This window comes from Pezoporus flaviventris, unplaced genomic scaffold (genome assembly GCF_033815535.1).
Source record: "Pezoporus flaviventris isolate CSIRO_AGI_PZ_B2104156 unplaced genomic scaffold, CSIRO_AGI_Pfla_v1 ptg000001l, whole genome shotgun sequence".
Taxonomy (NCBI): Eukaryota; Metazoa; Chordata; class Aves; order Psittaciformes; family Psittacidae; genus Pezoporus; species Pezoporus flaviventris.
Window position 1 is genome coordinate 20893817 of NW_026892549.1, and position 27908 is coordinate 20921724.

At 40.3% G+C, this 27908-nt stretch overlaps 1 protein-coding gene and 1 long non-coding RNA gene across 5 annotated transcripts; one reads left to right on the forward strand and one right to left on the reverse strand.

Moving 5' to 3' along the window:
• On the forward strand, positions 1-27787 carry P4HA1 (prolyl 4-hydroxylase subunit alpha 1). 4 transcript variants are annotated; one of them, XM_061447128.1, is made up of 14 exons: positions 1-109; positions 1017-1113; positions 3204-3355; positions 5987-6124; positions 8593-8832; positions 9834-10024; positions 10513-10689; positions 13360-13430; positions 19941-20040; positions 21492-21545; positions 23585-23650; positions 24141-24209; positions 24880-24976; positions 25499-27787. In XM_061447128.1, exons 1-14 carry the CDS (start codon positions 22-24, stop codon positions 25567-25569), a joined length of 1611 nt encoding a protein of 536 aa, XP_061303112.1. In that variant the 5' UTR covers positions 1-21; the 3' UTR covers positions 25570-27787. The 4 variants fall into 4 exon arrangements, with proteins under 4 accessions (XP_061303112.1, XP_061303131.1, XP_061303104.1 ...); XM_061447147.1 differs by lacking the exon at positions 21492-21545 and adding an exon at positions 21609-21666 and having other exon boundaries at positions 23589-23650; XM_061447120.1 differs by lacking the exon at positions 13360-13430 and adding an exon at positions 14588-14658.
• LOC133266073 (uncharacterized) lies at positions 13528-20738 on the reverse strand. Its single transcript, XR_009742247.1, has 3 exons — positions 20449-20738; positions 14691-14781; positions 13528-13676 (listed from the first exon to the last, which is right to left on the reverse strand). It is a non-coding gene; the product is annotated as an uncharacterized LOC133266073 (long non-coding RNA).
• Positions 27788-27908: the final 121 nt, after the last annotated feature.

Genomic DNA, 27908 nt, shown 5'->3' on the forward strand with positions numbered 1-27908 from the left:
GTACGTGGTGAGGTAACAGCTATGGCATTCAACAGGATGTGGTATACCGTAGCCCTTGGACTTCTGCTGCCTTTCTCTTATGCCCATACGGACTTCTTCACTTCCATTGGTGAGACATGCTTTGGAGTATATGTTGCATTGCCAAAGCATTTTTTGACTCCTCTCAAAACTGATATTGCAGTGATGTGTTAATGGCATCCAAGGCTTTAACTGGTACAGACCTAAGTCTCCTTACTATTTCTCACAACCTTACAGACTTCTGTCTTTTGAGAGAAACATGTTTTGAGTTAAGTCAGTCCAGTTAGTCTAATGACCAGGCTTGTCCTTGTATTCATTATGTATTCTCATAGGTATTTGATTATAAGCAAAATTTTTAGTGTGGATAGTTGCACATATATATAAGTAAGCAAAATAGCTGTTAAGGGTGCATAATGATGGCAGTATGTCAGCATAGTCTCTCTTGGGTTCCGATGGCCTGTGACACAGCTGAAGCTGTGGGCTGTATCACTTCATGATGAACCAGTTTAGCTGCCTGCTTGCAGGAAATGAAACAATTATTAATTAATAGCAGAGTCTGTTATGGGACCTGTTGAAGTCATGCAAGTAATCTTAAAAATAAAACACTGGATTAGTACTGTATATCAAACATGATGGTTTTGTATATTTCTGTAGCTTTGTCTGTATTTGCTCTACATTATGTATGCTTGGCTGAAAGATTTTGTTGCAACTTACTTCCTTTTCCAAATGAATCCTAAATTAGTTCTAATAATAAATATGTGATATTGCATTAATTTCCATGGCAATGAGTTTGGTTCAACGTGAGATTTTTCTCCTTCAGAAAAAAAAAATAAAAGGCAAGAAGACTTACTCAGATACTCCTTCAGGATTATTTAAGCAAATACAGAAGGACTATGGGAAAGAAAGAGTTGAAGGGAGAAAGTAGAAGAGAGGAAGAATACCTCTAATTCCCAGGTTTATTGTTTCTCCTTGTCTAACCAAACTGATTTGTTTTCTAGGTCATATGACAGACTTAATTAATACAGAAAAAGATCTGGTGGTGTCACTGAAAGACTATATCAAGGCAGAAGAAAGCAAGCTGGAACAGATCAAAAAGTAAGTGGCTTGTTTCATAATGCTAGTAGTTAATAATTTGAGTCTACCCTTATGTAAAAAGTGCTTCCTAAGGCTGATTACATTTGTGGAATTTTCTTGAGGCAAAGTTTAAACTAGTATGTTTTGTTGGGGTTTTGTCCTAAGTTTTTATCTCTGAGCCATTGGTTTGTTTTATGCAGCTTTCTAATGATGAGATCTGCCTTTTGTATGATACCTTCAGTTTAGGATTCCTGCTTGTCTGACGATGGTTTCTCAGCTTTAAAAACTGTATATGAATCTGTGCTTGAGAATGTTTAAATAGTTTTAGATAGATGCATGGATTTTATTTTAGGATTTGTGTATTACATTCTACTATTCAGGAAGAAAGATACTTCTGTCAGGCTGTATTTATTTTTATCACTTAAGATACAGAGTTGGAATTGCTCTACAGGTTTGGAATGTTTTAAGTATATTCTTTGCAGCTATAGATTAAGATAGCAACATGCCAATTGGATATCCAAAAGTGTGTAGATACAGCTTATCATATAAGCATTGCAGATATGTTTTTACTATGTTAGAAGTGCTTACTGTCAGGACAGAAAAAGTAAAATAACTGTCACAGAACCACCTGGAAAAAAAATGCTAGCATCATTTGTTGAGCTCTGTACTTTGGCTGAAGCATATTGGTAGGTTGTGTTGACATCAACTGAGTGGAAGTTGGTAATTAACTGAAATACAGAGGATGGCTCACACCTTGTGGGTGGCTTGTGGAGACTTCCATGAAACAAACTACATGAAAGAAATCCTGGCCTTGTGGTTGTGTCTCATGGTTGCAGTGATTTTCAGCTGCTCATTAGGTTTGATAGTCATGCAGTAAGAAATACACAGTGGATTTAACCACATGCAATGTGAATGCACATTTTTTTTGACATTGGTTTCTTCAGTCTTTGGCTTGCTAGTAGCTGAAGTGGGTCCATGGGAGCACTTTGAGCCCTCCATTTTGGAGGGAGCCCCTTTACACATCTTGCTGCTGGCAAGAACACACATGGGGGCGGGCAGAGTGTAGGAAAACAACTAAAGACAGGGTGGGAAGAGTGAATGCAGACAGTGGCACCTTTAACAGCTGTAAGCATTTACCTGTCTCAGGTAAAGCAGGCAAACTGAATTCAGGCATATCACATTCTGGAACAAGCCGAATGCTGGCTTGTCTGCAGTGTTCCCTTCAGGCTACAGATTTTGTTTTATATTGGTGTTGAAGTTTGGTATTTTCTTTGGAGTGTGGCTTTTTTAACTTTAATTGGTCCTGGGTTTAGGGTGTTGTTACCTGTCTTCATGTTCTAAGTCTGCATTATTTAGGTTAGGGGAAGTTTGCTTGTTTTGTGGACTTGTAATAGCATAGTGCTGGTGCTTATAGCATGGCTGATGTGCTTCCTGACTTGAGGCTGGATCAGACTTTCTGGAAGTTTCCATTAAAATGATAGATGAGCAACAGTAGTTGTTGAAAAGTGTGCTTGTTTCAGGGTGCTGGAGTTGTGAATGGGTTATGTCGCTAATTGTGTTAAGAGAGCTTGGTGGAGTCAGAACTGTAGCACCAGATATTTGACCTGGGCTCCTCAATTGGGGATGTGAGAACTATACGTTTGTTAGTATAAGCTACTGTATGCAAGGCAGTTTTGTGGTAGGAGGTAAGGGGCTTATCATGGATTTAAGGGTGTGTGTCTAAAGGTAAAATAATTTGAGGTAGGCATTTAAAAATAAAAGATCAAACATGCAGATAAAGCTTGGTTTTGATTAGTCCTGCATGAAAACTCATAATGGAACTGCTGGCATACTGCATTGGGTGTTTGTAAGAAGGAGTTCATTCAGCCGTGTTCCCACAAAGACTGCAAGAGCAACATAAGATCTAGGCTGCAGCTGGGGAAGAAGACTTAAAAAAAAATAAAAAAAATTGCCCCTTTTGTTCCTTCTAGGAAAGCTTTATATATAGATAATGTAAAAGTTTGCAATTTATATTGGGGGTTTTATTAGTGAAGACAGTTGAGTAGCTTGAAATCAGTTCAAGTTGACAGACTTTTGCGAGAGACTTTAATGAATGCATATTTTCACTATAGATGGGCAGAGAAATTGGATCAGTTGACAGATACTGCCACGAAAGACCCAGAGGGATTTTTGGGACATCCTGTAAACGCATTCAAGTTGATGAAACGGCTTAACACAGAATGGGGTGAGCTTGAGAGTCTGGTTCTGAAGGATATGTCAGATGGTAAGTGTGCCTGTGGCAAGAACAAGGATTACATTATAATTGCTTTTACTTGACTATGTCTTTCACATGTAATGGTTTGAATTAGATTTTTAAGTCTTCTTTTGAGGTGTCTTCCTAAAAAAATGATCTTAGAAGACCTGCATTTTGCTGTCAGTGTGCTATAATTTGACCTTTGCAAGAATTTAGGACTGCGACGTTTCAACTGAGTAATCCCCTTGGGTGCTTTAAATTTTGCAAAGGATCAGGGCTTGTTTCATATATTCTTCCACTTCTTGCAAAGAAGTATTTTAGGAAATTTCATCTCTAAGTACGATAACCCCTTTGAAGAGAAAAAAAGGCAACAAACTCTTCTAGTGCAAGACATGGGGTTGTCTTTGTGTGTGATCAAGGGCTGTTGCTGCTAATATGCCCACAGTTGTCTGATGATTCAAAACTTGAATGCTGGCAGAGACTAAGCATTTGTGGAACTGATCTGAATTAGTGTAGTAAACATTTCTGCTTCATCAAGAATAGAAGCTCTTCAGTAGGCAGTAGGATATAAAAAGTTGATTGTGAAAGACATTTAACAGCAAGGAAGCTGGGATGATTACATATGACCTGTGAGAATCTTTCTCTACAACTAATACCAGGTGTAGGTTTTATTAAGAACTGATAAAGTGTGGCTTTCAAAAAAGACCAAGGGTTAATCTCCAATTACCTTATCCAAGGATTCAGCACATTCAACTTTGCTGTTGCTTCTGTGAGGGACTGAATATGCCACCCAGAAAGGCTCTGCACTTGCCAGCCAAAAATCTGCACCAGTGCATCCTAAGTCTATCTTCTGAACGGGGTAGGTTTTAAGAAAACTGTCAGGAAAGAGGAAAATACTGGGAAAGCATGGTGTAGTAAAAGAAAGGATGCATGCAAGTGCAAGAATATAGCATTTTTTTTAAAGCAGGAACTGCTTTCCATAAACTAACAAATTGTGCTATCAGGTCTGAATAGTTAAAAAGTAGTACTAGAGTGTGGCAAAAATCATAAATTTGGCCAGTCATTATTTTGGGGATGGTTTTTACAGCTAGCTGAGTGTTGCATACTCCACTTTATCTGGTTTTGCTCATGCTGCTTAGTTTGCTGTTGTTCTATGTTAGATAAATTTAACAACCATCCTATTAGGTTAGATTATATTGGATATAAGGAAGAAATTATTTACTGTAAGGGTGGTGAGGCCCTGGAATGGGCTGCCCAGGGAATTTGTGAATGCTTCATCCCTGGCAGTGTTCAAGGCCAGGTTGGTTGAAGCCTTGGGTGGCATGGTTTAGTGTGAGGTGTCCCTGCCCATGGCAGGGGATTTGGAATTTGATGATCTTAAGGTCCTTTCCAACCCTGACTATTCTATGATTCTATATTGGCACTGTCCTTAGTTAACACTGTGAAGCTTGTTGTGCTTCAGGATCTTGGGACAAGAGTTTGTTGAGTAGAAAAGTTACTTTTTTGAAAATGCCAGTGGCTGTCAGTTTGTTCAAACTGACGTTCTCATAGTGGCCTTCGCTGTTGCTGTTCCACTTTTTTGGCTGCTGGTTATGCCTTTGTACCAGGATGCTGGTTCTGCCTTCCTCAGCTGCCCATCTGGCTTTCTGGAGTTCTGTTTCCCTCATCAGTGCAAACAGTTCACCAGCCTCTCGACTGTGCAGAAGCAGAAGGGGAAAATAGCATCAGTTCTCCCACTGAAGAAAGGATAATACAGTAGCTCTGCAGGAGGGCCCTTCAAGTAATAGCAGTAGCAGTGTGTGTGTGTTCATCAGAGAGGAGTAGGAACCTTTTATAACATGTGACTCTGATGACCAGGGAACAGTTTCCTTTATAGAACCTGCTTGTCTTTTCTATATATGTCACCCTGGTGGCTCTTCAGAGAGCCCCTAAGTTGTTTGGGTTTTTTCATTGTTTTTTTGCTTTCTTTTCACATACACACACAAATATTTTAAAATGCTGACTTTTCAGCATGTGTCTTGACTTCACAGTTGCATGAAGATGGCTCTTGAGAAACCTTTTTAACCTTGTTTGTTTCCCAAGTTTCTGTATGAATGTGTTAATGTCCAAGTCCACGGAAAGTAAGTAACTAAGTTCATAGTGGCTCCTGAGTTGCCTAAAGCCTTGTCAAAAGCTGTTTGCAGTCAAGACATCAGCAGTTTTGTTTTTCATCTTTTTATTGGCCAGCCTTATCTTTACACCGCTATTCTTAGCGTTGTTTGTTTTTTCCTCTTCTAAATTATTTGTAAATTCTGTGTTACTAAATGTAAAGCCTTTTGAAAGGCAGATTGAGTGGAATGTTTGCGAAAACTACCAATATATTATCCAATATATTATCTGTAATGTTCTCCATGTGGGGGTGGTCTTTTCTGTTGTACATAACTTAAAACAAAAAACAAAAAAAAACCCAAAATTAACAACAGAAAACCCCCAAACACAAAAAATCACAAAAACATACCTATTAAGACAAGAATAGTTTCTGTGTGAAACCAAAGGGGTATTCCCACAGTGTTTGTTGGTGCGCTACAGGGCTAATGGCTATGGAGCAGGGAGTCATTTCATGCGTAGAATTCATAGAATTCTCAGGACAAAGAAGGCCAGGTGTTTCCTTGTCTTTTCCAGGCTTTATCTCCAACATGACTATCCAGAGGCAGTTTTTCCCAAATGATGAAGATCAGACTGGTGCAGCAAAAGCCCTCTTGCGGCTTCAAGATACGTATAATTTGGATACAGATACCCTCTCAAGAGGGAATCTTCCAGGTAAGACTCATGGATGTTATTTTCAGAAGACACTGAATCTCTAATAAATGTCCTGATTATAAATCATTTGATTCTGTTCCATTTTCCATCTGTGTGGTGTGAATGTAACAATAGGAGAATGCTTGAGCTAGCTAATACTTTATGAAAAGTGGCATCATGTGGGTCATTGAACATAGGTTGGTGTAGGTGTCAGTTTTAATTCTGCCACACATCAAGAGAGAGGAACTTGTTGCTTCAGGCTGTGCTGGTAAAGAGAAACCAGGAAGACCTGACTCACTCTGACATAGTGTTGGGGCTGTTGCTGTGGTGGTTCTGTTGGAAACTTTATCCACTTGGCTTCCCTGCCTGGTGGGCTTCCTTATGCCAGTACACATGGATAAAACAAGCTGCACAGAATGAAAGCTTCTTTCTGAATTGAGACTCTTTTGTCCTGTTATTCTCCTCAGTCTACTCACATACTCATTTTTTGCTTGTGCTAGAAATTGATTCTTTTTGTTTAGTTGAAGTCTGCATCTTCTATTTACTGTAACATAATGCACTGTTAATAGTTTTTATGAAAAAAAGGACAGCAGTAAAATTTTGGTCTGGGTGAGGATTTTCCTTAAATTAAGTGGCTGTGCACTGGCAGATAGGTAGTTTTTCTGCACAGTGTAATGCGTTCTAACAAGACTGTTCTATCACTTATTATCCCTTTCCCTCTGATTGGTAAGATGGACCTGTCAGAGTGAAAGAAGTTTCTTTGAGCTTAAACTGCATGAAGTGTATAAACTGAAAAACAAAAGAGAGCACACACAGATGAGCTTATGTGGTGTTACATGAGTAAATCTTTATTGGGTTTATATGCAAGAGAAGACACACTTCTTTCTTGTTAGAAAACTCTATGCTGTGTTTTTGTTGTTCCCTATGTTTAAAAATAGTACTGTGCCAACTGGCAAACAGTCAAGTCTGTATAATCCATCTGTGTTTTTTGCAACTGCTCATTGTGGTCAGATGCATGATAAAATTAAGGGGAATTTGCTTTATGTGTTATGACTTATAACTTTGCTTTTGGGTTTAGTTCATGACAGTCTCAAAGACCTACAGATTCAAGCAGTTTTTTATTGGTTTCTTGAAAGGGCACAAAAATATAAGATGAAGCGCTTTGGGTGGACTGTAGCTTATCGCTTCTTTTGAGGCAATAAACTGTCCAGACTGTATGAAATAAAGTGTAATTGCAGAACCTAAAAGTTCTGGAGTGTAAAACGGAATAGGTTAGTCTCTTCAGAGCTCCAGAGAGGAACATCCCATAAAGTCATTTGTGCTCCATTTGTTTTTCTTCCCAGGGAATTTTTGCCACCTTGACAAGTTTTGATCAGAGTCTTACCTGCTATCAATATGGCTTATTAATCTTCTTTCCTGCATTATGGGGTGTGCTGTTTCTTTATATTAGCTATCAGCTGTATTTGATGGTGTGTTAAGCACCCTTGTAAGAGTTTTCTTTTTATGTGCGGATGTTGCATTGCTTCTACATGTACCAGCTATGGCCCTGCAACCTGTTACTCATTCAAGAGGATCTCTTTAAGAGCACTCTACCACCACCACACCTGGTTCCCCAATGTCTGTTATTTTAGAGTTTGCACATTCGGGCTTAAGAAACTGAAACCACTGGCCACCACAGGATGGACCACAAAGTGTTTAATTAGTTAGCAAACCCAAAGTTGCTCTGTGGGATACTGCATTTCATGGGCTGTCTCTTCAGCTATTTAATCTCTTAAGGCATGTCTTCAGCAGAATGCTCTTGTTTGAATGAAGCTGTGGGAGCTGCTATTAGAAACTCAGGATGTATTAAGATGTAATCATGAATGTAATTTTAGCTGTAAAACCAGCAGATCGTATGTCCTTATTACAAGATTAAATTTGGTTTTTCATTGGACCTTAATTTACAGTGGCAAAAATAGGAATCTGTAATTTGCTTGCTGGTGCTTTAATCTTTCAGAGGTCTCTCCAAATGTTTCTAAAAATGACTGACTTCAAAAATCTTAAGCAGCTGGGAATTTACTGTTTTCTTTTTCCTTCCCCACTAAGTTCTTGCTAACAAGATGAGCTTCAGTAACATTTTGAAAGGGATAATGCAAAGTCTTTGAAAACAGATTTCTGAAGCTTCATATTTGGCTTACTATTGCTGTTGCTCAAAGTGTTTGGTGTTCTGAAGAAGGAAGGTTTACCTTATGTAATTTTTCACTAATAGTAAAGACATTTAGCCAGTTGCTGCTATTCTGGCAATGGAAAACTGCATCTAACCGCTTCTGTGTTCTGCCAAATATTTACAGGCTTTAGATACTTCTGAGTCTTTAGTAAATAGCCACCACAGAAGAGAGATGTTGAAGAACAGAAATAAACTGTGCTGTAAAGAATAAGAAATAACTGAATGTGACTGAAGGCTGGTTTGGAATTATGTGTAAATTCTGTGTGTTCTGTTTTGAATACAGGTGTGAAGCACAAATCCTTTTTAACAGCTGAAGATTGCTTTGAGCTGGGAAAGATTGCCTACACTGAAGCTGATTACTACCACACTGAGCTCTGGATGGAACAAGCTTTGAAACAGTTGGATGAAGGAGAAGTATCTTCTGCAGATAAAGCCTACATTCTGGACTACTTGAGTTATGCTGTGTATCAGCAGGGGGATCTGGGCAAAGCCATGATGCTCACCAAACGCCTTCTGGAACTGGGTATGTGAAAGGTCTGCAGCTCACCAAAATACAGCTCTGTGTTTGAGCAGGTGCTAGTTACGGTTTTGTACTGAAGAGTGTGGTCTTGCCTGTATTCTGAGTTGTATGTGGGTTTTTTTTTAATGGATTATTACTGACATTACCATTAACATCTTGATGTGTAGTTTTCAGTAAAATAAGAGCCTGAAATTTGGTTCTCTTACTATATCTTACTTGCTGATGTTGAGTTTATTTCCCCTTAGGTACAGGTAAGAACAGAATGAATGAACTTGAAACTAAACTGGTGATACCAAAATCTTTGCAGGTTATTTAAATGCAAATTAAGCATAGGTGAGGATGAACAGCTTGGAAAAATAAGAAATACAGAATGCAGTACAGCGAGTTTAGATTCTGGTTTTTGAATTATGAAAAGCATTTGTTTCCAAGTACTCCAATTGACTGTGTAAGGGATGCTGTGGGAAGTTCAGAACAAAACCTAATACAGCAGAGGCTACTGAGAACAATTTATTAATAAAATTAAGCTAATCCTGTAAGTTTAGTTATTCTTATAAGCTTTATCACCAGAAATCTTAATTCTCATCAGGGAAGCTTTTAGGCTTAAAGCCAGTCATGCTGTCTCTTGTCTGTCCCTTGCTGGTGAGGATGGCTGGAGTGGCCAAACACTTTTTCTTAGTTCTTGGACCTCTATGTGTACTGAGGATCCAGGTCTCACAGTAAGCAGTCTCTGAACTGGACGAGTTGAGATCAGCTTAGAAAGCTCATTTTGTGTTTTCCTGCAGGTAAGTAAGGATGTGTACATGCTGCAGGCTAGCATTGCTTCCAGCTTAGCTCAGTCTTTTAGCTATCCTGTGAAAGCTTTCAAACCAAAGTAGATGTTCCTGATTTCTGTTTGAGAAGCAGTAGTGTGCATCTGCTTTCTTTTTCTTCTTGTAAAAAGCCTCTTCTGAATCCTTCTTAAAATTGGAAACTTGCCAGTGATATTTGTGTTTCTTTGTCAATAGATCCCGAACATCAAAGAGCAAATGGGAACATGAAATATTTTGAATATATAATGGCAAAAGAAAAGGAGGCAAATAAGTCCAGTACAGATTCAGAAGACCAAATGGAGAAGGAAACTGAGGTTAAGAAAAAGGATTACCTGCCTGAAAGAAGGAAGTACGAAATGCTGTGCCGTGGGGAGGGTCTCAAAATGGTAAAGTGGAGTAGACTGTTTCCAAATGTATGAAACCAGCTGTAACCAAACAATGTCAAGAATGGAAGTTGCTACAGCAGTTGGCTGAGTGTGTGTAACTGAGGATTATTAGTGTGTGTTGGATTTCTTCCCTGTTTCATTCTGTTTGGTAGACAAAAATAAATTGTGCCACAGGCACTGCTGACTAACTTGGATGCACTACAGAATTGTAATTAATTAAATAAGGATGCTGGAAGTCTGCACACAGAACTGAATGAGGGTGGTGTTCTAGCAAAAAGAAATATCTTTAATAGGACTGTATAAAGTACTGCTCATTGCAGTATTACAGAGTAACATTAATGTGCTGAAAGTACCAATTTCTCAAACTTAAAGCATCTCTTTAATTTAACATTAAGGTAGGAAAAGTGAGTTGTTCCGTCTCTTTTTATGTTAGAGGTATTAATGTTATGTGGAAATTCTCTGATTGTCTTGTTTCACCTTGCTTTTAGACTCCTCAGAGACAAAAAAGACTCTTCTGCCGCTACTATGATGGAAACAGGAATCCTAGGTACATTCTGGGCCCTGTCAAACAGGAAGATGAGTGGGACAAACCTCGAATTGTTCGCTTCCTTGATATCATCTCCGATGAAGAAATTGAAACTGTGAAGGAACTAGCAAAGCCAAGGGTAAATGCCTTACATGTCTTTGTCTTTTGGAATCTCAAATATCCTATGTAATTTGTGAGTGTATGTGATTCTGTCTCCTCTTGAATGCAGATGTGTGTGCAGTGTGCTCACACATTGCTTTTCTTACCTTGCAGCTTGTGGTGACACACTTTTTGAAGGAGACAGTGGGGAAGTTGGAAATTGAGTAATTAAGACAGCCAGGTAACAGCAATGCAGGACTGATAGACTCTTCCAGCAGGCACGATTTCAGTGCGTGCCCTTTCAGATAAGGAGAAGAATTTTCTACAACAGAAAACAAACACTGCAGCTAGGTTGCCTTGAAGTATACCTGTCATCTGTTTTTTGTTAAATCTGTATTTGCCAAAGTTGTGATGTGGAGAAGAGTGCTGTCAAGGGAAGGGCAGCCATTCCTCTGGTCCTGGAATGTCACGCTATTGTGTAGAGAAGAAGGGTTGTATCTGCTATTTGGTATAAAACTGACTTCTGTCTCCCAGGCTTTGAAGTTGCCTGCAGATGAAAGAGCTTCCAGAGGGCAGTACTTAGTTGTACTCAGCTGCTTCGTTGCACTGCCAGCCCATCAAATCCTAATTCAGAAACTGGATCCTGAGGTTCCTGTTTCTGAATGCAGAATAAACCTGGGCAGCTCAACTGTTAAGAGTAAACAGGAGCACCCAAGACAAACAGCAAACTGATGGAGCTGCATTTTGTATCCAGTTGGTGTGACTATGTGTCTCAAAGATGTGTGTTAAAAATGTAGTTAGTTGATTTATTTTTTCTATCCATTACCAGTGACTTCTAAAAATAAGGTTAAACTCGTAGAAATACATTTTTCCTGCTTTTTTATTTGTGGCTTTTGTGGCCTAAATGGCTTTTGGCTAGAGAGAGATGAGCAAATGGAGATTGGGGGAATAACTGCAATAAGTACAGGAGAAACTGTTGGCTTGGTCTGCAGTAAAGCAGCTGTTGGTTATACACAAGCACATCAAAGATGAGGCTGTCCTTGGTCACTTCACTGAGTACTCAGTAGCCTGAAGGTGATTTTAAAGCTTACTAAAGACTGCATTGTAATTCTGAGGTAACATTCTGAACTATAAGCAAGAAGTACAAGCAGTTCTCTCCAGTTACCTGTGAAACATCTCTTCCTGCTCTCTTGTCAGAGCTGCTAAAGCCCTGGCATTACTGGCATATTCTGTGGAATATGGCCGAACTGCTTCTTTGTGGAGTAGAAATAAGTCTTAGCACTGAAACTGAAAACCTGTGAATTTGGTGGGTTTAACTTCTGAACTTGCTGAGATAATTATTTTCCTGAAAAATACTTGGTTCATAGTAAAGACATGGAGTTCATTAATGTAGAAGCATCTGTATGCAGTCAGTGTTCCACTTATTTCCTATGGCCAAGGCCTTGCCGAGCTCCGTAAAAAGTGTAGCAAGAGGATTGTGTTTTTTGACACCAAGAGGTCATCTTCTTTGCCATGCTAAGGATGTTACCATTGCTGCCTCTCAGAAGACAGTGCTGTCTGATCTGTGCCCAGCCTTCTGCTATGCCGGCAGCATAAACTGGCAGGATGAAGCCTTATTGTTCTTTGGGAGTCTCGCTGGAGACTTGATTCTTATATATGTCTGCATGGGATGAGAGGAAAGGCAGCAGATTGAGCAACCTGGTGTAGTGGGAGGTGTCCCTGCCCGTGGCAGGGTGGTTGGAAATAGATGGTCTTTAAAGGTCCTTTCCAACCCAAACCAGTCTGTGATTCTATATTAAAAGTTCCTAGTACCTTTTCTTGTTAGTAGGCATGGAGAGGCCTTGATTTAGTTCATTTATTTTAACAATAGAAACGTACTTTGAATTGTTTGGGATTTAGTATGCCATTTTGTGTCTCTCCCAAAATTTGGGCTCTGTGGCTGAATCTTTTTATGAATGATAGAGAGTGTCTGATAGTACGTGAACCAAGTTAAAAGGCACGCATAAGGTTCCGAATCAGAGTGTTGATGTAGGTGGGATGGTGTCAAGTGAATGCAGTACTTGGTAAGAAAGGCCTTGAATCAAGAGTTCCGGCACTGTGTAGCTTTGGAATACAGTGTAAATGCGTCTATGGACTAAGCAATTAGTTTGTGTTAGCAGTTAGTGTTAAAGTTGTTCAGTGCTGCTTGTGGTGTGAAAAGAATAAAAAAGGTAGGGTTTTATTCATCTTTGGCTTATACAAGATCAGAGTGTTGCCTGGATTCAGTTTAACTGTGGAACTCGTCTTACACGTGCAAGACAGAGTGCTAACAAAGGCCCAATTGTACACATGCCGTAATATTGTACTGCTTCCAGCAATATGAAGGAAACGAAAGCTTCTAGTTTACTTTATTCAGGTGACCGTTCTTCTTGCTACAGAAATGGAAACATTACTTCCAGAAAATTTGATCTTCTCTAATGCTCTGTTTAAAAAATGAAAATAAACCAACAAAACACACCTCTCTTCTAGTAAAACTGGAGACCTTCCCTCCTTCCCCATCACTGGGGGATGAATTTCCACCTCTTTTATAAAAGAAAACCCACTGCAAAATGTGACTGAGTGGCTTGTGTGGCAGCTTGCGTGACATTTCCCCTTAGGCTTCTGAATGGTCGGATTGCTGTGATGCAATATGTGCTTTGTAATGCAACTATTCTGATGGTTCGCTTCACAGCTGAGGCGAGCCACCATTTCAAACCCCATAACAGGAGCCTTGGAGACGGCACATTACAGAATTAGCAAAAGGTAAGAGAGCTCTGCCAGATGTTTTGGGCCTGTAATGAGTGAGTAGATTCTGCTCATTATGGGGAAAAAAGAGGTGGTCTAAAAAGACAACTTTGGCTTTGAGGTCCACCACTTTATTACGTGCAGATTTGTAACAGGCTGTTACTGCTGAGTTTCTCAGTCTTTTCCTTCAGCTAGAAGTTCTGGGAGCATATTTTGATTTCTTCTTCTTGGTCACCTTCTCAGTGTGTGTTCTCCAGTGATGATCTGTACAAGCAGCAGGTCTCTACAATCAGTATTAAAAAGTACATGATGCTACAAAGCCTTCAACAGAATGCAGTTTGTTTGGGCTTTTGTTTTGATTTTATTTTTTTTTACTATTCCCTTCCCCTTGCTTTTCTCGCCAACCAAAAATTTTTCTCCCTTTCCTTGTAAAAACTAGCAGATTACTGAAAGTGCCTGTATGTAAGAGGTGCTTCAAGGCCTTACTGTGCATGACAGCTGGAGTGGCAATCAAAACAGTGGTTCATTAGTCACACAGCAGCATTTCATTGTCAGAGATAATCCCATGCTCCTGCCTGGGCTCTTTTATTTCCTGCCTGACACCAGTCTGGCAGAACGCAAGCTTGTTTTCACTCAGCTCCTGGTTCTTTCCAGCTTGGCTGTTAAGTACTACGAGTCTTGGTTTTAGCCAACGTTTTCCAAAATTGGATTGCTTTAAAAGAAACCATCTGCCCCCCACATGTCCTATCTCCCTTCTGGCACACACCACCCCTCCCCTCCCCCAGTTTTCAATAGTGGTGATTAAAGATTGGCCACATACTCCATCAGTGTTAAACCAACATTCTGGAAGGAGTTAAACTTCTGGTGAAGAGGAATTGTCTGTGAAACTCAGCACCATAAATTACTTGCAGAAAGTCTCTAGTTGAAAACAAACAAAAAAAAAGGAAAAAAATACAAAGGGAGGAAAAAAGTGAAAGGACAATCTCACCAAATTTTTCCAACCAATTTGTTTTGATTTGGACACGGCAGCTACAGCTTCTGTTGCCCTTCTAATATTGCTAATTTAAGAGCATTGCATACCATCCAGACCAATCGGAACCCTTTCAAACACCTGTGGCTTGGCAAAGAAAGCAGCCTAATAGGTGGGTAAGCCCTTGTCCTTTCTCTTTTTGTAGCTGAGCCGTGCTACTGTTCATGACCCTGAGACTGGGAAACTGACCACAGCCCATTACAGAGTCTCTAAGAGGTAAGGGGAACGTCTTCCAAAGGTATACTCACTCCAAGGAAGTCTGTTCTGGGACTGTCCTGCTTCATCTCTAAATGTGGGGCAAATAGGGGTTTTTGCATAACTTTTCTATTCTTAGTCTCTCTAGAAGAAAGAGAATAGCCTAAAGCAACTGGACTGCTGAAATAGAAAGTAGCTCTAAATCTTAGTGATAGCGAAGATGGAGTGCCCTTTTCTGCTTAGCATGGCTTGTCTAGTGTAACTAATATACTAAAATGTTAGTGCAGCATGAGGTTCTGCTTACACTAACAAACGGTGGAAAAGGCTGCCTGGGTAGCTCACCCCTACCTCTAGACCTTGGCATTGGCTTAAAACTAGGCGCTGATGAGCTGCTGTGATTTGTGGGAATAGTGCAAAATAAAGCCAGTTGATAACTTTAGAGAATTTCCTTGTTTAAATGTTTGAAAAAGAAAGCTAGTATTCTTTCAGCTTCTTTGAACCAAACCCCTGAAATTTGAATGGCTAGTAGCTTAAGGGGCTTATCTTTTTAAAGAAATTCATTGCTAAATAAAAGTGCTGCAAAACACTGGATCACAAAAATGGATCAATTTAGGAATGACTGTAACTCAGGGATAGAAAACTAATAGTAGCTGAAGTCTGATCCTTAAAGCCACTTTTGTTAGAAGTAGTGGCAAGTTGAAAATGCTTCTTTTCATATGCTGAACATAGCCTTGCACCTTCAGCAGCCTGCAGGTCACTTTACTCATCAGTGTGTGCAAGGTAGTGGGAGTTCTTTGGAAATTGTCTGGTGAGCACTTAAACGTTTGCTCTTTGAAACTACCTCCAAAGGCCCCCTCCAGGATGGCTTCAGAAACGTACATCTTCTTGTTTGACATGTGTTGCATTTAATTTTTAGGGTTTGTTTTTAATTTTAAAGTCTGTCCATGTCTTATCTGTCTTGGTTATTTGTGACTGCATATTTTAAAAGCATTGATTCAGTCTTTTGTACATTTGTACGCTGTGACACACAGATGCTCTGGGGCATTTACTGAAGACACTTGTTAATCCTCATGGATTTCTGTCAAACTTACTGTGCTAGTAATAGGAATTAGAAAAGGTGACCAGGTCACTAGATGAAATTGAGATGCGTAATTGTCCCCTTAGATGATCCTTAGTAAAAAAAGTAACCAAAAAGCCTTTATAGTTTTATTTTTTCATTAGTGGGAATTGTTACGCCTTGAGAGTACTGCTGATGCCGCAGTTGGATATGGACTTACAAATGTAAAGAAACGTAAAAGTAAACGGGGCATAGCACATTGTAAAGTTAGTGGAGACAATTTTTTGAGGGTAGGAACAGCTTTGGGAGTGGAGGGAGACTTCCCCTTCTCATGGTTCCCCTTGTCACATTCCTCCCTGTGCAGATTGTTCAAGGTATATATACTTTTCAAGAGAAATTGACACCTAAATCTATAGTAATTCTAATCTATAGTAGCAGGTAAAAGCCACCCTCAAAATCCCCAAGCCAGGCTGCTTTAGAAGGATCACGTTATTAATGCTGGATCACTAAACTTCCCCTGCAGAACCACTGGTAGAAATCTCTTTCTGTTAGAGCTGTTTGAGCTGGTTTGGATTTCAAATGAATCATTGCTCCTGAAAACCAAAAAATGCTTGCTTTATTTTTTTTAATAGAGGACTGCCTTCCCCCCTCAAACATTCTTTCCTAGTAAATGCGCTTCTAAATTACAGCATTCCTCTCTTTGAGAAGACTACTGTTCACTGTGCAGTACGTGGCAGTCTGTATAAAAGGGGGCACCTTGCCAGCAGTACTAGGAGCACCATCAAGCTGTGCTGTGTACGGTACCAGAATAAACTCTGCCACTCTGACACTGCTTTTAAAGAAGCTGCTGGCGTTTTTTTCTCTCTCCTCCCAGCAGCCAGTTGGAACTTGCAGCACATGTTAGTTTCCACTTCAGAAATATCAGTCCCTGTTGCGTCTCTTACTAGTACTTTTTACATACTTTTCAGAAAGTTTTCTACATAAATGCCAGTGTTTTGTGTGACCAGTGACTGTACAAAAGCTGCATTGAAATACTCTGTTGCCGTGCTGGTATAGCAAAAGTAAGAGCATAGCCTTTATAATATCTGGTACTAGTCTGACTAGTACAGTTGGAGAACATGAGCCTTTGGGTGTATAAGCCCTTGTATGTGATTTAGCTCTGGAAAGTTACTTAGTTTTTTTTCCTAATATACTGATTAGTCTAAAATTGCTTCTGCATGTAAGTATTGTGCTATAAAAATCTCTAATAAGATACGTGATACAGGAGTGTGAGAGGGAGGAGTAAATGCAATTACTGCTAGCTGTGTAATGAATATAAAAGTTGTTAAAAACCAGATCTGTGTGAGAAAGAAGAAAAGCCAATCCCCCAATGTGAATTCAGCATTTGAATGATACTCTTCCAATTTCTGTAACATTAGCATAGTTCATGGGTGTGTTTTTACAAAGCCAGGTGGGACACCAAAATAATATGCCTTTGTAGTCAGGGAATTTTGGGGTTTGGTGTGGTGTAGTTATTAAGGAAATACCAAATCTTCCTGGAAGTCAAGTCACTCACATCTTAAACTGCCATGCTTATGACTTCCCAAAAGTAAGCTTGTCCCTTCTCCATGTGATGTTTTCTGCCCTTAGTGGAGTCAAAGGTGTCAGCTGGTCAAAAACACTGACAAAATGGTGCTCATACAAATTATTCTTTCAGATGAGCAACTTAACAAATGTATATTGAAGAATAGAGCTCTGTGCATTTACTGCGTCATGCTGAACCTTGAACTATGCATATATTAGAAAAAAGTTTGCTGAGCACAGTTCAAGGAGGCTGCTTATTCTGCCCGGTGGGGGAGTCTCTTTTTATAGACAAGAGCAGGAGAAAAACTCCTTTGTATGAAGGAATATCTAAATGGCTCTAAATGGTCTTGAACTAGGCGCACACTCTGATGTCAGCAGAGGACATGGCTGAGACTAGCAACAAAGAAGGACAATGTCAGACAGATTGTTATAATCTGTGAAGGCCACTAGGCAAAACCTGCAAGTAAGAGAAGCCCCCTGTTGTACATCCTAAACGCCACAGGCACAGAAACCTCCTGATACTGGACAATCAGTGCAAGGTTCTGCAAGCTCTCCTGAGTTCTCTGCCCTTGTGGAAAGCAGCTTTCATGACACTTTCAGGGTTAAATCACACTGTAACTCTTCATAGGAAACTTCAGAATTACAGGTCTCCCCCTAAGTTTAGCTCAGCAGACAGACTGGCACTTGGAAGATGGTATTAGTTCCCCATTTCCTTAACCCTTCATAGACTTTCTTTGTGTCCTAGCCCAATTACTTTTATTTCTAAAATACATACAGTACTTCCCCTTCATGAAAGGGTGTAGTATTCTCCCTGTTGAAAGCTTTAATTGCAACTCTGAACAGCCAACATGGCAAGAATGCTTGCTTTTGTATTACTTTAGTGGTTTTTTTTTGTTTTGGGTTGTTGGTTTGTTTTGGGGTTTGTTTGTTTTTTTTAATTTCAATCCCTTATGTGTAGACTGGATAGAAGCAGCAAGAGCCTACCCTTTGAAGCTGGTGGCTGTGGGGCTTTTCTTGTGTATCAAGTGATGTTAGGCTTGCTTGTGAGTTTTAAGTGTTCAACATGGCTGCATAGCATGCGGCTGCATAGCTGTTTGTGTGTGTGTGCTTCATACAGTCTTTCTCCTACCAACTTAAGTAAGATTGCATTGTAATACTTCCTTTATACTAACAGTGTTTGGAAATGGATGAATATGTGTTTGTGCAAGTCTGTCTTGAGAAATCTTATTTCATTTTATCTGTAGTTCATCTGTCATTAGGAAAAAAAAAAGCTTGTAGAGATTCTGTAACCTGTGTCAGTGCCTTGTGTCACGTGTCATGCTACTGTTCCTCCCATGCACAGTATTTTGTTTGTTTGGGGCTTTTTTTAATACAAATTTTACATTAAAGAATACAACCTTAATTTTAGTGTAGATGTAAAAGTTGAGTAGAAATACTATGATGTACTTGCCAGCAGGTATTTCTAACAAACAGTCTTGTAAAAGTAGCAGGAACCTCTGAGCCGAGTCAGATGCTAGAAAAAAGGTAGAATTAGCTGTTTCCATTGACCCGCAAGAAGGGCAAAAATGGGGCCAAATCATCAGTATTATTATCCATATTAGTGGCTCGTAGGAGACTGCCAAAGTGAATAAAGAGGAGGACCGCAAAGGTAGTGAGCATGCCAAGAGAAGGAAAAGAGGCCTGGTTGAAAATGAAGGTGTGTTGGCTAGAGTAGGATGAATAAAGCAGCAGGAAAACCAAGCAACAGGTGAGCAGATGAGTGGGTAGATGAAATAGTTATATTTTCAAAGAGAATAAAATAACTTGTAAAGAGATGAAAAATGCCTGTGTGTTTGTTTACATGTAAGCAACTGGATGCGTTCGTGGCTGGTAAGGGTCCAGCGGGGATGCACAGAGCTGCGGTTATACTAAGCTTGTGCCTTTTTCTGCCAAACAACACCACTCTTCTGGGTATGTGGCTGCTTCTGGCTGGCACAGCTGCTTCCCAGTCCCAGCTTTCAAGAATGAGCAACCACATAAAATAGCAAATGCCACACTGGGTCTGGGTGATGGCAGTGATTTTTGTGTAGAACTGCCGCTCTAGGTATGCGTACTGTTCTCTGCTAAGTAGTTTGCCAGTTATTTTAAATGTGGTATTTCTAGCTGAAAAGTTCCATTATATGGTAGGAGGCAGACGTTTTGAAGATGTCTTTGGCACTGTGAGCTGACCTTTCACATTTATATTAATAAAAATTGGGGTTAAATACCAAATTTGAAATGAGGTGCTTGCCTGTAAATAAAGTAACTCACCTAGTCCTCTCTCAAGTGTTGCTTCAGAATGCATCCAGTGTGCAGTCTAAATTAGCCGTTTGGAATGGGTAAGAGCAAACTGATACTTTTTTTCTAAAACAGCTTCAAGCAGATTTCATTGGTTGGAATATTCTTGTCAGCCATTTGATAGTCCAGTATGGAAATTAAGGCACTTGGATTTAGAGCTTCATTAAACAAGTGTTGTAGAAAACACGTTTATTAAATGCAAGCCTTCATAATGCCCTGGAAATATTTCTGATCATCATACCAAATTCTTGAAAACTATGAAAAAATAATCTCGAATTCCAGGTACTTCCAAATGTTGCTTTTGTGCTGCCAGTTTACTGCCAATTACTACCATACTTTATTAATTGGTTTCTTCCCTCCTACTTAGTGCTTGGTTGTCTGGATATGAAAGCCCTGTGGTATCTCGCATTAACACAAGGATACAGGACCTAACAGGACTTGATGTCTCCACAGCAGAGGAACTACAGGTAAACTGTTAGGACGAGCATGGTGACAAATGCCAGTTGGCATTTCATTTTGGTTGGCTTTGTGTGCAGTTCCATGCTCACTCAGGTGAGGTGGCCACAAAAGGTCATTCAGGCCGGAGGCAGCTAATGTCATGGCTGGTTTGAATTGAGGCCATGGGAGGAATGTGTGTGGTTTTGTTTTTTTTTTTACAGGGAGGAAGAAACAAAGTTGTCTTTGCAGAGCAGTGCTTACTTTAGTGTGAATGGCTTTCTATTACTGGAGGGAAACAGTAATAACTGAAACTCCTGATGTTTGTTGAAGTGGATGTGTAAATCTTTTTTATTTATGCTAGTAAAAGTGAATTTTATTGCTGCTGCTGCTACTACTACTGTGGTGATAATAAAAGCTTAGCTTGTTCTGATACTTACAGAAAGGGGGAAGGAATGGGTGTTTAGATTTGCCATCCCATCCTTGGTCCTAGAAGGCCAACATTATCTGGTGTCTCTGTAATGTGGGAAAGACTGACTGTACTGTAACTTGAGTAAATTTTATTTTAGAAGTATTTACATTTATTCATTTGCTTGAGCCATTTAAATGAATAGCTGCTTCACTCATTCTGAGGAAGCACAAATACCTAGAAAGTGATTCCTGAAAGCTGTTGTGCTACTGTGTTATTCCATCAAGACTCCTGCTGATAAAATGCCCAAGCATCTGGTTGAAGATTGAGGTTATATATACACAGAAGAGATTTAAAAATAAAAATCGATCAGCAAAAGGGGCAATGGATCCTCTTTATTGAAAGACATCAAAAAGTGATTTAAACTTTATACAGTATCATGACCTGTTTTGAAGAGAATAGAGCCTGTGAAGTTTCTATAGAAGAAAAGCATTTTTGTACCTTTGGGAAGTACCTCAGATTGCTTACCTGGACTATACTTCATCTTGTGGTGCCAGTCTTGGATGTGCTGCTGCTTTTGTAGCCAAACATCCTGGGGCTCCTCGGAGTCTGTAGCTGTCCAGGTCTTCAGGAGTTTCATGGTCAGGTTCTGTGCCCTGGAAGTCATTAGATCAGAGAGCAGCAGGCACTCGGTAATGGGGGAATATCTTTACCTGTTCAGCTGGGGGTGAACAGAAGAGCTTTCAAGGAGAGGCGACTCCTGGGGAGGGGAAGGGAAGGTTGAGCTGTGGCTTTGCTGGGAGCTGGTGTCCAGCTGAGAACTGCAAAGGTGGACTGAAGGGCTGAGACAGTAAACCTCAGAGCCAGGTTCTGGCTGTGTGAAGTCAGAGCTATTTGTGAATAAACCCAGTAGGATTTTGCTACACACGGGACAGTTTAGCTGACAGCAGTTGGCAATTTCCTGTGGCTTGATTTTTTTAAACTTCATCTGTCAGAAGGTTGTAAATGATGGTCAAATTCTTGTCTGGATAAAACAGAGCTTTACTAGATTTTGTGCTTCTCCTTTCACTGTAGGTAGCCAACTACGGAGTAGGAGGCCAGTATGAGCCTCATTTTGATTTTGGAAGGGTAAGTCCTGTTTTCTGTTTCCATCTCTTTCTTCTTCACAAGCACTGTGTTTCTCTTTTTCAGGTGGCAAATTATGGAGTGGGAGGACAGTATGAACCCCACTTTGACTTTGCACGGGCAAGTAAAGAGATGGAGGAGAGATAGTCACCTGGTGAAGCCAGCCTCTCGGCTGTGGCACAATTTTTATTCTTTATTAAATATATTTATATATTTATATATTAAATTTTGTAGCTCTTCAACTTTTCTGATCTATGGTAGCAGAGAAAGCCCTCTAAACCACCAGCTGAATCCATAAACATTTTGACATCATGCAAATATCACAAAGCAGCAAGGTTTTTCTTCAAAACTATAATTAAAAAAAATATTGGAAGGAGATGAGTGATAGCTCTTAAGAGAGGAAGGGGCATTAGCTTTATTCTAAATCTGAGGAAATGTGTGAAGTATTCTGGCTGACCAAGGCACTGGCCATGTAAAAGCATGTTGTTTAAAATCACTGAAGGATATAGACCTAAACTGGGTGAGAGCTTATAATGCCCTCCTCTATGAGAAAGGCTTTGTTGGCAGTACAGGAAAACTTTCATTGCTGCTTACTGTATAGGCCTGCAATGTTGAGAGAGAACTTCTTTCCCCAGAGCTGATACACAGCTACTCTTGAAGAGATTTTGAAAATACAAGTGCTCTGTTATTGTAGTTCACGTGTTGATTGCTAGCAGAGTCCTGAAACTGGAAGAAGCCTACTGAGGTCTTCTCATCTCACCATCCTGATTTTTTTTTTTTTTAATTTATTTTACTTAAATTCCCAAATTATTCCAGCTTAAAACACAGACTGCTGGAAACAATGCCACTGAATTCAGTTGGTTATTTATTGGGCATACTTGCGTGTGATTTAACACCTTCAGATTAACCTTACACTGTGATTCCAAGCCACCAACTATTAATCGGAATCTCTGCTCTATAAGCACATGCTCAAAAGCATTGCAAATGATTAACATTTTTTGTTTGGAAATGCATGGGTTAATTTCTGGAGTAATGATTCCTGGAATTTTAGCACATTCAAATAGTGGTCACAGAAGGTGGGTTCTAGAAGTAAAAATAGAGGTGTGACAAAAGTTGGTTTCACAACCCACCAAAATTGGGTTCTTACAAGTTATGTGAAAAACCCTCTTAATTACCAAAAACCTTGTAACTTGGCTAGTTACAAGCTCTGCTGAGGCACATTCAGCTTCCTCCCTCCATCCCACCTATAATGAAAGAGCAACAGTAACCTGCACATGCTGGAGTGGGGTGAGGAAGAGACTTCCCTTTGAGCACAGCAGGGGGTTGGTGGTGTTGCAGCCACACCACATGTGTTCTCCTGCGTTTAGGTAGGGACGTACTTTACTCCTGTTGCAAGCTTCAGGAACAGCTGCCACGGACACCCTGCGGCTGGGGTAGCACAGTGCTTAATGCATCACTCAGTGGATTTTTTTAACAGCATTCTAAAATGCCTCTGTGTGCCAGGGAGGAGTGCAGAATGCAAAAGGCCGCCTAGGCGAGCAGCAGCCTGCCTGGCACAGATCAGAAAGGCAGGAGCAGGAAAGGCTGTGAGTGCCACAAAGGCAGAGCCACCTCTAAAGGAGCAGGGTTGGCAGCTACCCTCAGGGTGTGGCTGGAGCCACCCCTGCAGCATTGCTCTGCAGCAGCACAGTTCTGTGAATGTGGAACTGAAGGGCTGCCCACGCTCATCTTGGCCAAGGACGAGAAGGGATAAGTGAGTGTAAGTAAATAAGTTTGTGGCTGTGAAGAGGGTTTATATACTCGGCAGAGTTGTTCTTTATCATTAGCAATTTGGGCTTATGCCCTCCCTGTCCTACAGAATTTTAAAATGACTAGTTTACTTAAATTACTAGGTACATACTGTATTCTCCCCTCCTTCCAAATAGAAGGAGTGAATTAATTTTTCTGCATGAGTTTGTCTGCTGCTGGCTCTGCAGCTGTGCGTCATTGGCTTCTCTCAAGAATCAAAATGAAATGCTTACTAAATCTGCTTTTGTTCACAGAAAGATGAGCCAGATGCTTTTAAGGAATTGGGAACAGGCAACAGAATTGCTACTTGGTTGTTTTATGTAAGTGATATATTTCTGCCAGGTGTCAGTGCCAAAAAAAACCCCTATCACTGCATATTCTATACCACTGAATGATTTTATGTTTTTTTACTCAAGTGACTTGCAAATGAGGGCAGTCACTATCTTCATGGTGACACATACAGGGCATCTTCTTACCCATACATAATAGTTCTTCTGTATGTTCTTAAGGAGGCTTTTCCTCTTCAAAGTTCAGCATCATTTTAAACTATTTGACTGTCTATTCATTTTTGTATCTGCATCAGTGTTTGTAGCGTGCTCATTGCCAAAGCACTTGAGCGTGTAACATTCAGGCTAGCTGTTGCATTGGAACAAAGAGGGTAGGTTGCAGCCTTTTTCAAGGCCGTTAATCATGCAGCCTTTGCTCACTAACTGGGAGGTAGAAATTAACTTTAGTAACCTAATTGTGATTTACTAATCTGTGAGAATGTGTCAGCTTGCAATTTATCTGTGCCTTTTCCCACCTTTTCAGATGAGCGATGTGTCAGCAGGGGGAGCTACTGTCTTTCCTGAAGTAGGAGCTAGTGTGTGGCCTAAAAAGGTAAGCAGGATGTTTTATCCAGTGTAACCACTCCTCTCCACCTACTCAAATATAACAGATGTACAAACGTTTAAAAAGAAGCTTTACAATGAGTTTATGTGAAGAAGGTTAGAGCCCTGTTCACAGAAGCACAGAGGTACTTAATTGTAAGTGGAGCAACTAGAGTAGTACCGGTGATACCAAAGGCCTCTGCTGTTCTGCCTGTTAATGCATAGTTATGTTTTAGACTTAGCTGCTTCTGATGCATAGGCTTTGCAAAACATGACAGTACTCCGATCTGTAAGCAGGTTTAGTCTTGCGCCATCTGTAGGGAATTCTCCCTGAAGTTGCGAGTTCATGTTAAGATTTTTCCTCTCAGAAGGGTTCCTAATAACGTCTGGCTTTGCTGGCCTACTGCTCATTTTTACTAAATCATCTTGCATTATAAAACCAGTCAGAGCTGAATGAAACTGGCTTAGGGTTTCATTACAAATAACAGCCAATAATATATAGACACAGAATGAGTCAAAGGAGATTTATTCCTGAGGAAAGCAAATGTTAGGAAAAAAGCCTTGCATTTAAAAGGAATGTCTGAAATACAAATATACGTACCTTTGCCTCATTGTTAAGTGAGTGTGAAAGTGTGTCTCACACAGAGCAAAATGTTGAGGGTTTCCACTGCAATTTCCAGGGAACAGCTGTATTCTGGTACAATCTCTTTCCAAGTGGAGAAGGAGATTACAGCACACGGCATGCAGCCTGCCCAGTACTAGTTGGAAACAAATGGGGTAAGTACCACTCACGTTGTTCTCGCTGCCAGCAAACAACCTGGAGGTCTGGGGCTTTACTGGTGGGTTGTCCTAGTTTTCTTTTTGCTCTGCATTTCAGGGTAGAATAAAAAGCAGCCAGAAATTAGGGCCTTTATGAAATCATAGAAGAATTTCTTTTAAAGAACTACTTTGTAGCTATGTCTACTTCATATATCTATATGTTACATTTTATGTATGATATATATAGTAATATCTTCTGTTATATATGTATAAATATCTAAAATATATATAATGCTGTATCTGCTTCAGTAGTCTTTGTAGTTTTGCAGCTCCTGGAAGTTTTTTTGCATCTTTGATTTATTGGGAAGGTTTTTTTTTCTATCTTGGATTTATTAGACCAACTTCACTTTTGTGTGTGTTTATGTAGGAAAATTAAGATAATTCCGTGCTTAACGAAAAGCTGACGATAGTGTATATTTAGCTTAAATAGAAGCACAAGCTAACCAGGTACAGTGATCAAATACCTTTATGTCTTTGCAGTATCCAATAAATGGCTCCATGAGCGGGGACAGGAATTCCGAAGGCCATGCACTTTATCAGAGTTGGAATGATGCAGACTTGTCCTTTGGCTCTTCTGTATTCAGTCTGTGTAAAATGCACACATCTCCTACAGTTTACAATCGACTAACACTCCACTCCAGGTTCAGTCTTCAACTACACCGGTGTTTCATCTGTGGACAAAACAAATATGCTTTTAGTTCCCTTAAAATACCCCCCCTAAGTTTTATGAACAGAATATATTAAGGTCTATGAGTGCTACAGAAAGAAAAGAAAAAGAAGACAAAATAGAGATCTGTGCCCCAGCCAGTAGTGGTGTTGTATGTGGTGTTCCCTTCACCAGCACCCCTCTGATCAGCACAGAAAGCTGGTGACTGTTTACTCAGAGTCCTACTCTGTCAATCTTCTAAGGGTGGATTGGTTTAATGGGAGAGCTCCCTTCTAAGGAGGGCTGAATTAAACCAGTTCGTATTCCTCAATTCCCAGACATTCGACTCCTTGCTTTTCTAGAGTGCCTGACCACTGCTGTTGAGAACTGCAGGCATGGTTTGTGTTTAGCCAGGGAACAGGTTATTACCATGTTTTAGCGTGGTTTTCCACTTCCACAAAAGCCCCAATTTTTAAGCTTTCTTCCTTCTCAGCTTCTGTGGGGAATTCGGCAGTTGCACACACATAGATGAGATGCTTCAGCAGTGTTGTCTCAAAACACATGCCTGCATCAGAGCAGCCTGACAATTTCAGCTGCTCTTCCCTCCATTCTTCTTTATTTTTTGTATGTTTGTCCACATAAAGAAATGCTGCTTCTATTCTGTCTTAGTAGTAAACTTTTACATCTGTTCCTTGCGCAGTGGGGATGGGAATGTTACCATCTTCATGAATCAGAATAGTTGTGCCTTAGCACACTGGAATTTTTAATTGGTTGTGAGACTTCAGGTGATGAGGTAACACATAGTCACCCAGAATAGAATACAGTGCTCTCCATACTCATCCTCCTGCTTCTCAAGGCTTTGTGGGAAATACATGGCCCTATTTATAATTCTAAATCTTTTTAGATGCTTTTTATTCTGCAGATGTTTTTCCTGCTGCAGATGCTGAATGCAGGCCACTGCAGTGATATGCCTTTAGTCACAGGGCAGCTGCTTGCACAGGATGCCAGAGACTGTGCCTGCTCTGGGTGGTTTGGTATTGCTCGGCTTGTGGAGACTGCCTCCACTGCATCCACGCTCCTTGCATTGTCACTGGCACTTAGGAAGGGAGGAAGCGCTAGGAAGGGGCCTCCTCTGGAGGCTCTGGTGCTGCTCATTTCTCTGCTGTTCATCCCACGAGCCACGGCTGGAGTCGTTCTGATTCATGCCACCCACAGAGGAAAAGTGTCCCCAGAGTGCCCTCACTGGAAGAACTCTCCCAGTGACTGTCAGGGACCTTAGTTTGTGATGACTCATCCTTATACTGAGATGAAGTTGAAACCTCTGAGGGAGACTAGGTCATGGCTGCTATAGCTATTGAACTTCTGTGCATCAGATTCCTGTGGGAACAGTAACTGCCATCCTCTTACACCTCCCAGCACAGGAAGAGCTTAAACAGGGTGGGTTGAGGCTTGCTTTCCTAAGCCCTTCAACAGCAGGGGTTTGGGCAAAATGTCTAAATACTCCACTAGCACGAGGATAAGAACCCAAGTGAGCAGCACTAGGCATACCTGAACAGTCAGATTTTTCTGTATGATGGTGGTTTTGCTGATTTAGGGGTGAAACCTGAAGTCTTTACAAGGAATAAATTCCAGTGTCAGCTAATTGGATTTTCTGCCTCAATACAATCTTGAAAATTGAGCCAAAATGTAGATGGAACCAACTGTTAGCATGTTAGAAATACCTCGGGAATACTGAGAATGCAGTTTAAGGTACTAGAGTTTGAGAAACTGCATACTTTGAGAAGACACTTTAAAACCTTTGCTGGAAAACGCATTGTCAGATTTCTACTGAGCCTGTTAGGCATGGGACCTATGGAACTGCTTATCCTTAGCCCTGCACCTTCCTGCATTTCACCTGTGCTTTTGGCAGGTGTGAAACAGAGTCCATCCAGCACTTAAGAAAACAAATAAAAACTAAAATCAGAAATGGTTCCACCTCATGTCTGTACTTCTCTTTCACATTCAGAATAGCAGGTACACCAGAGCAGCCTGATACAAATAGATTCACTGAAGAAATGGGTTATCAGAGCATATTTTGATCACTGAATCGTAATAATTAAAAAACCAAACCTGTAACATTTCTACTTCCCTGAATTTTCTCTCTTTGACACAGTGTCATCTTCGTTCCTGTCCATGGTCTCTCCCATATTTTTTACTTAAACTCCAAACAAAGGTAACCACAGCTGCAGGTGAGTCCTGCCACTT

What these genes read in the sequence shown, in the direction of transcription:
- P4HA1 (XM_061447128.1), top strand. Translation starts at nt 22, where the DNA reads ATGGCATTCAACAGGATGTGGTATACCGTAGCCCTTGGACTTCTGCTG. An exon ending in CTCAAGAGGGAATCTTCCAG is followed by an intron (nt 6,125 to 8,592) that starts GTAAGACTCATG and finishes TTTTGAATACAG; the next exon opens with GTGTGAAGCACAAATCCTTT. An exon ending in GTGGGGAGGGTCTCAAAATG is followed by an intron (nt 10,025 to 10,512) that starts GTAAAGTGGAGT and finishes CCTTGCTTTTAG; the next exon opens with ACTCCTCAGAGACAAAAAAG.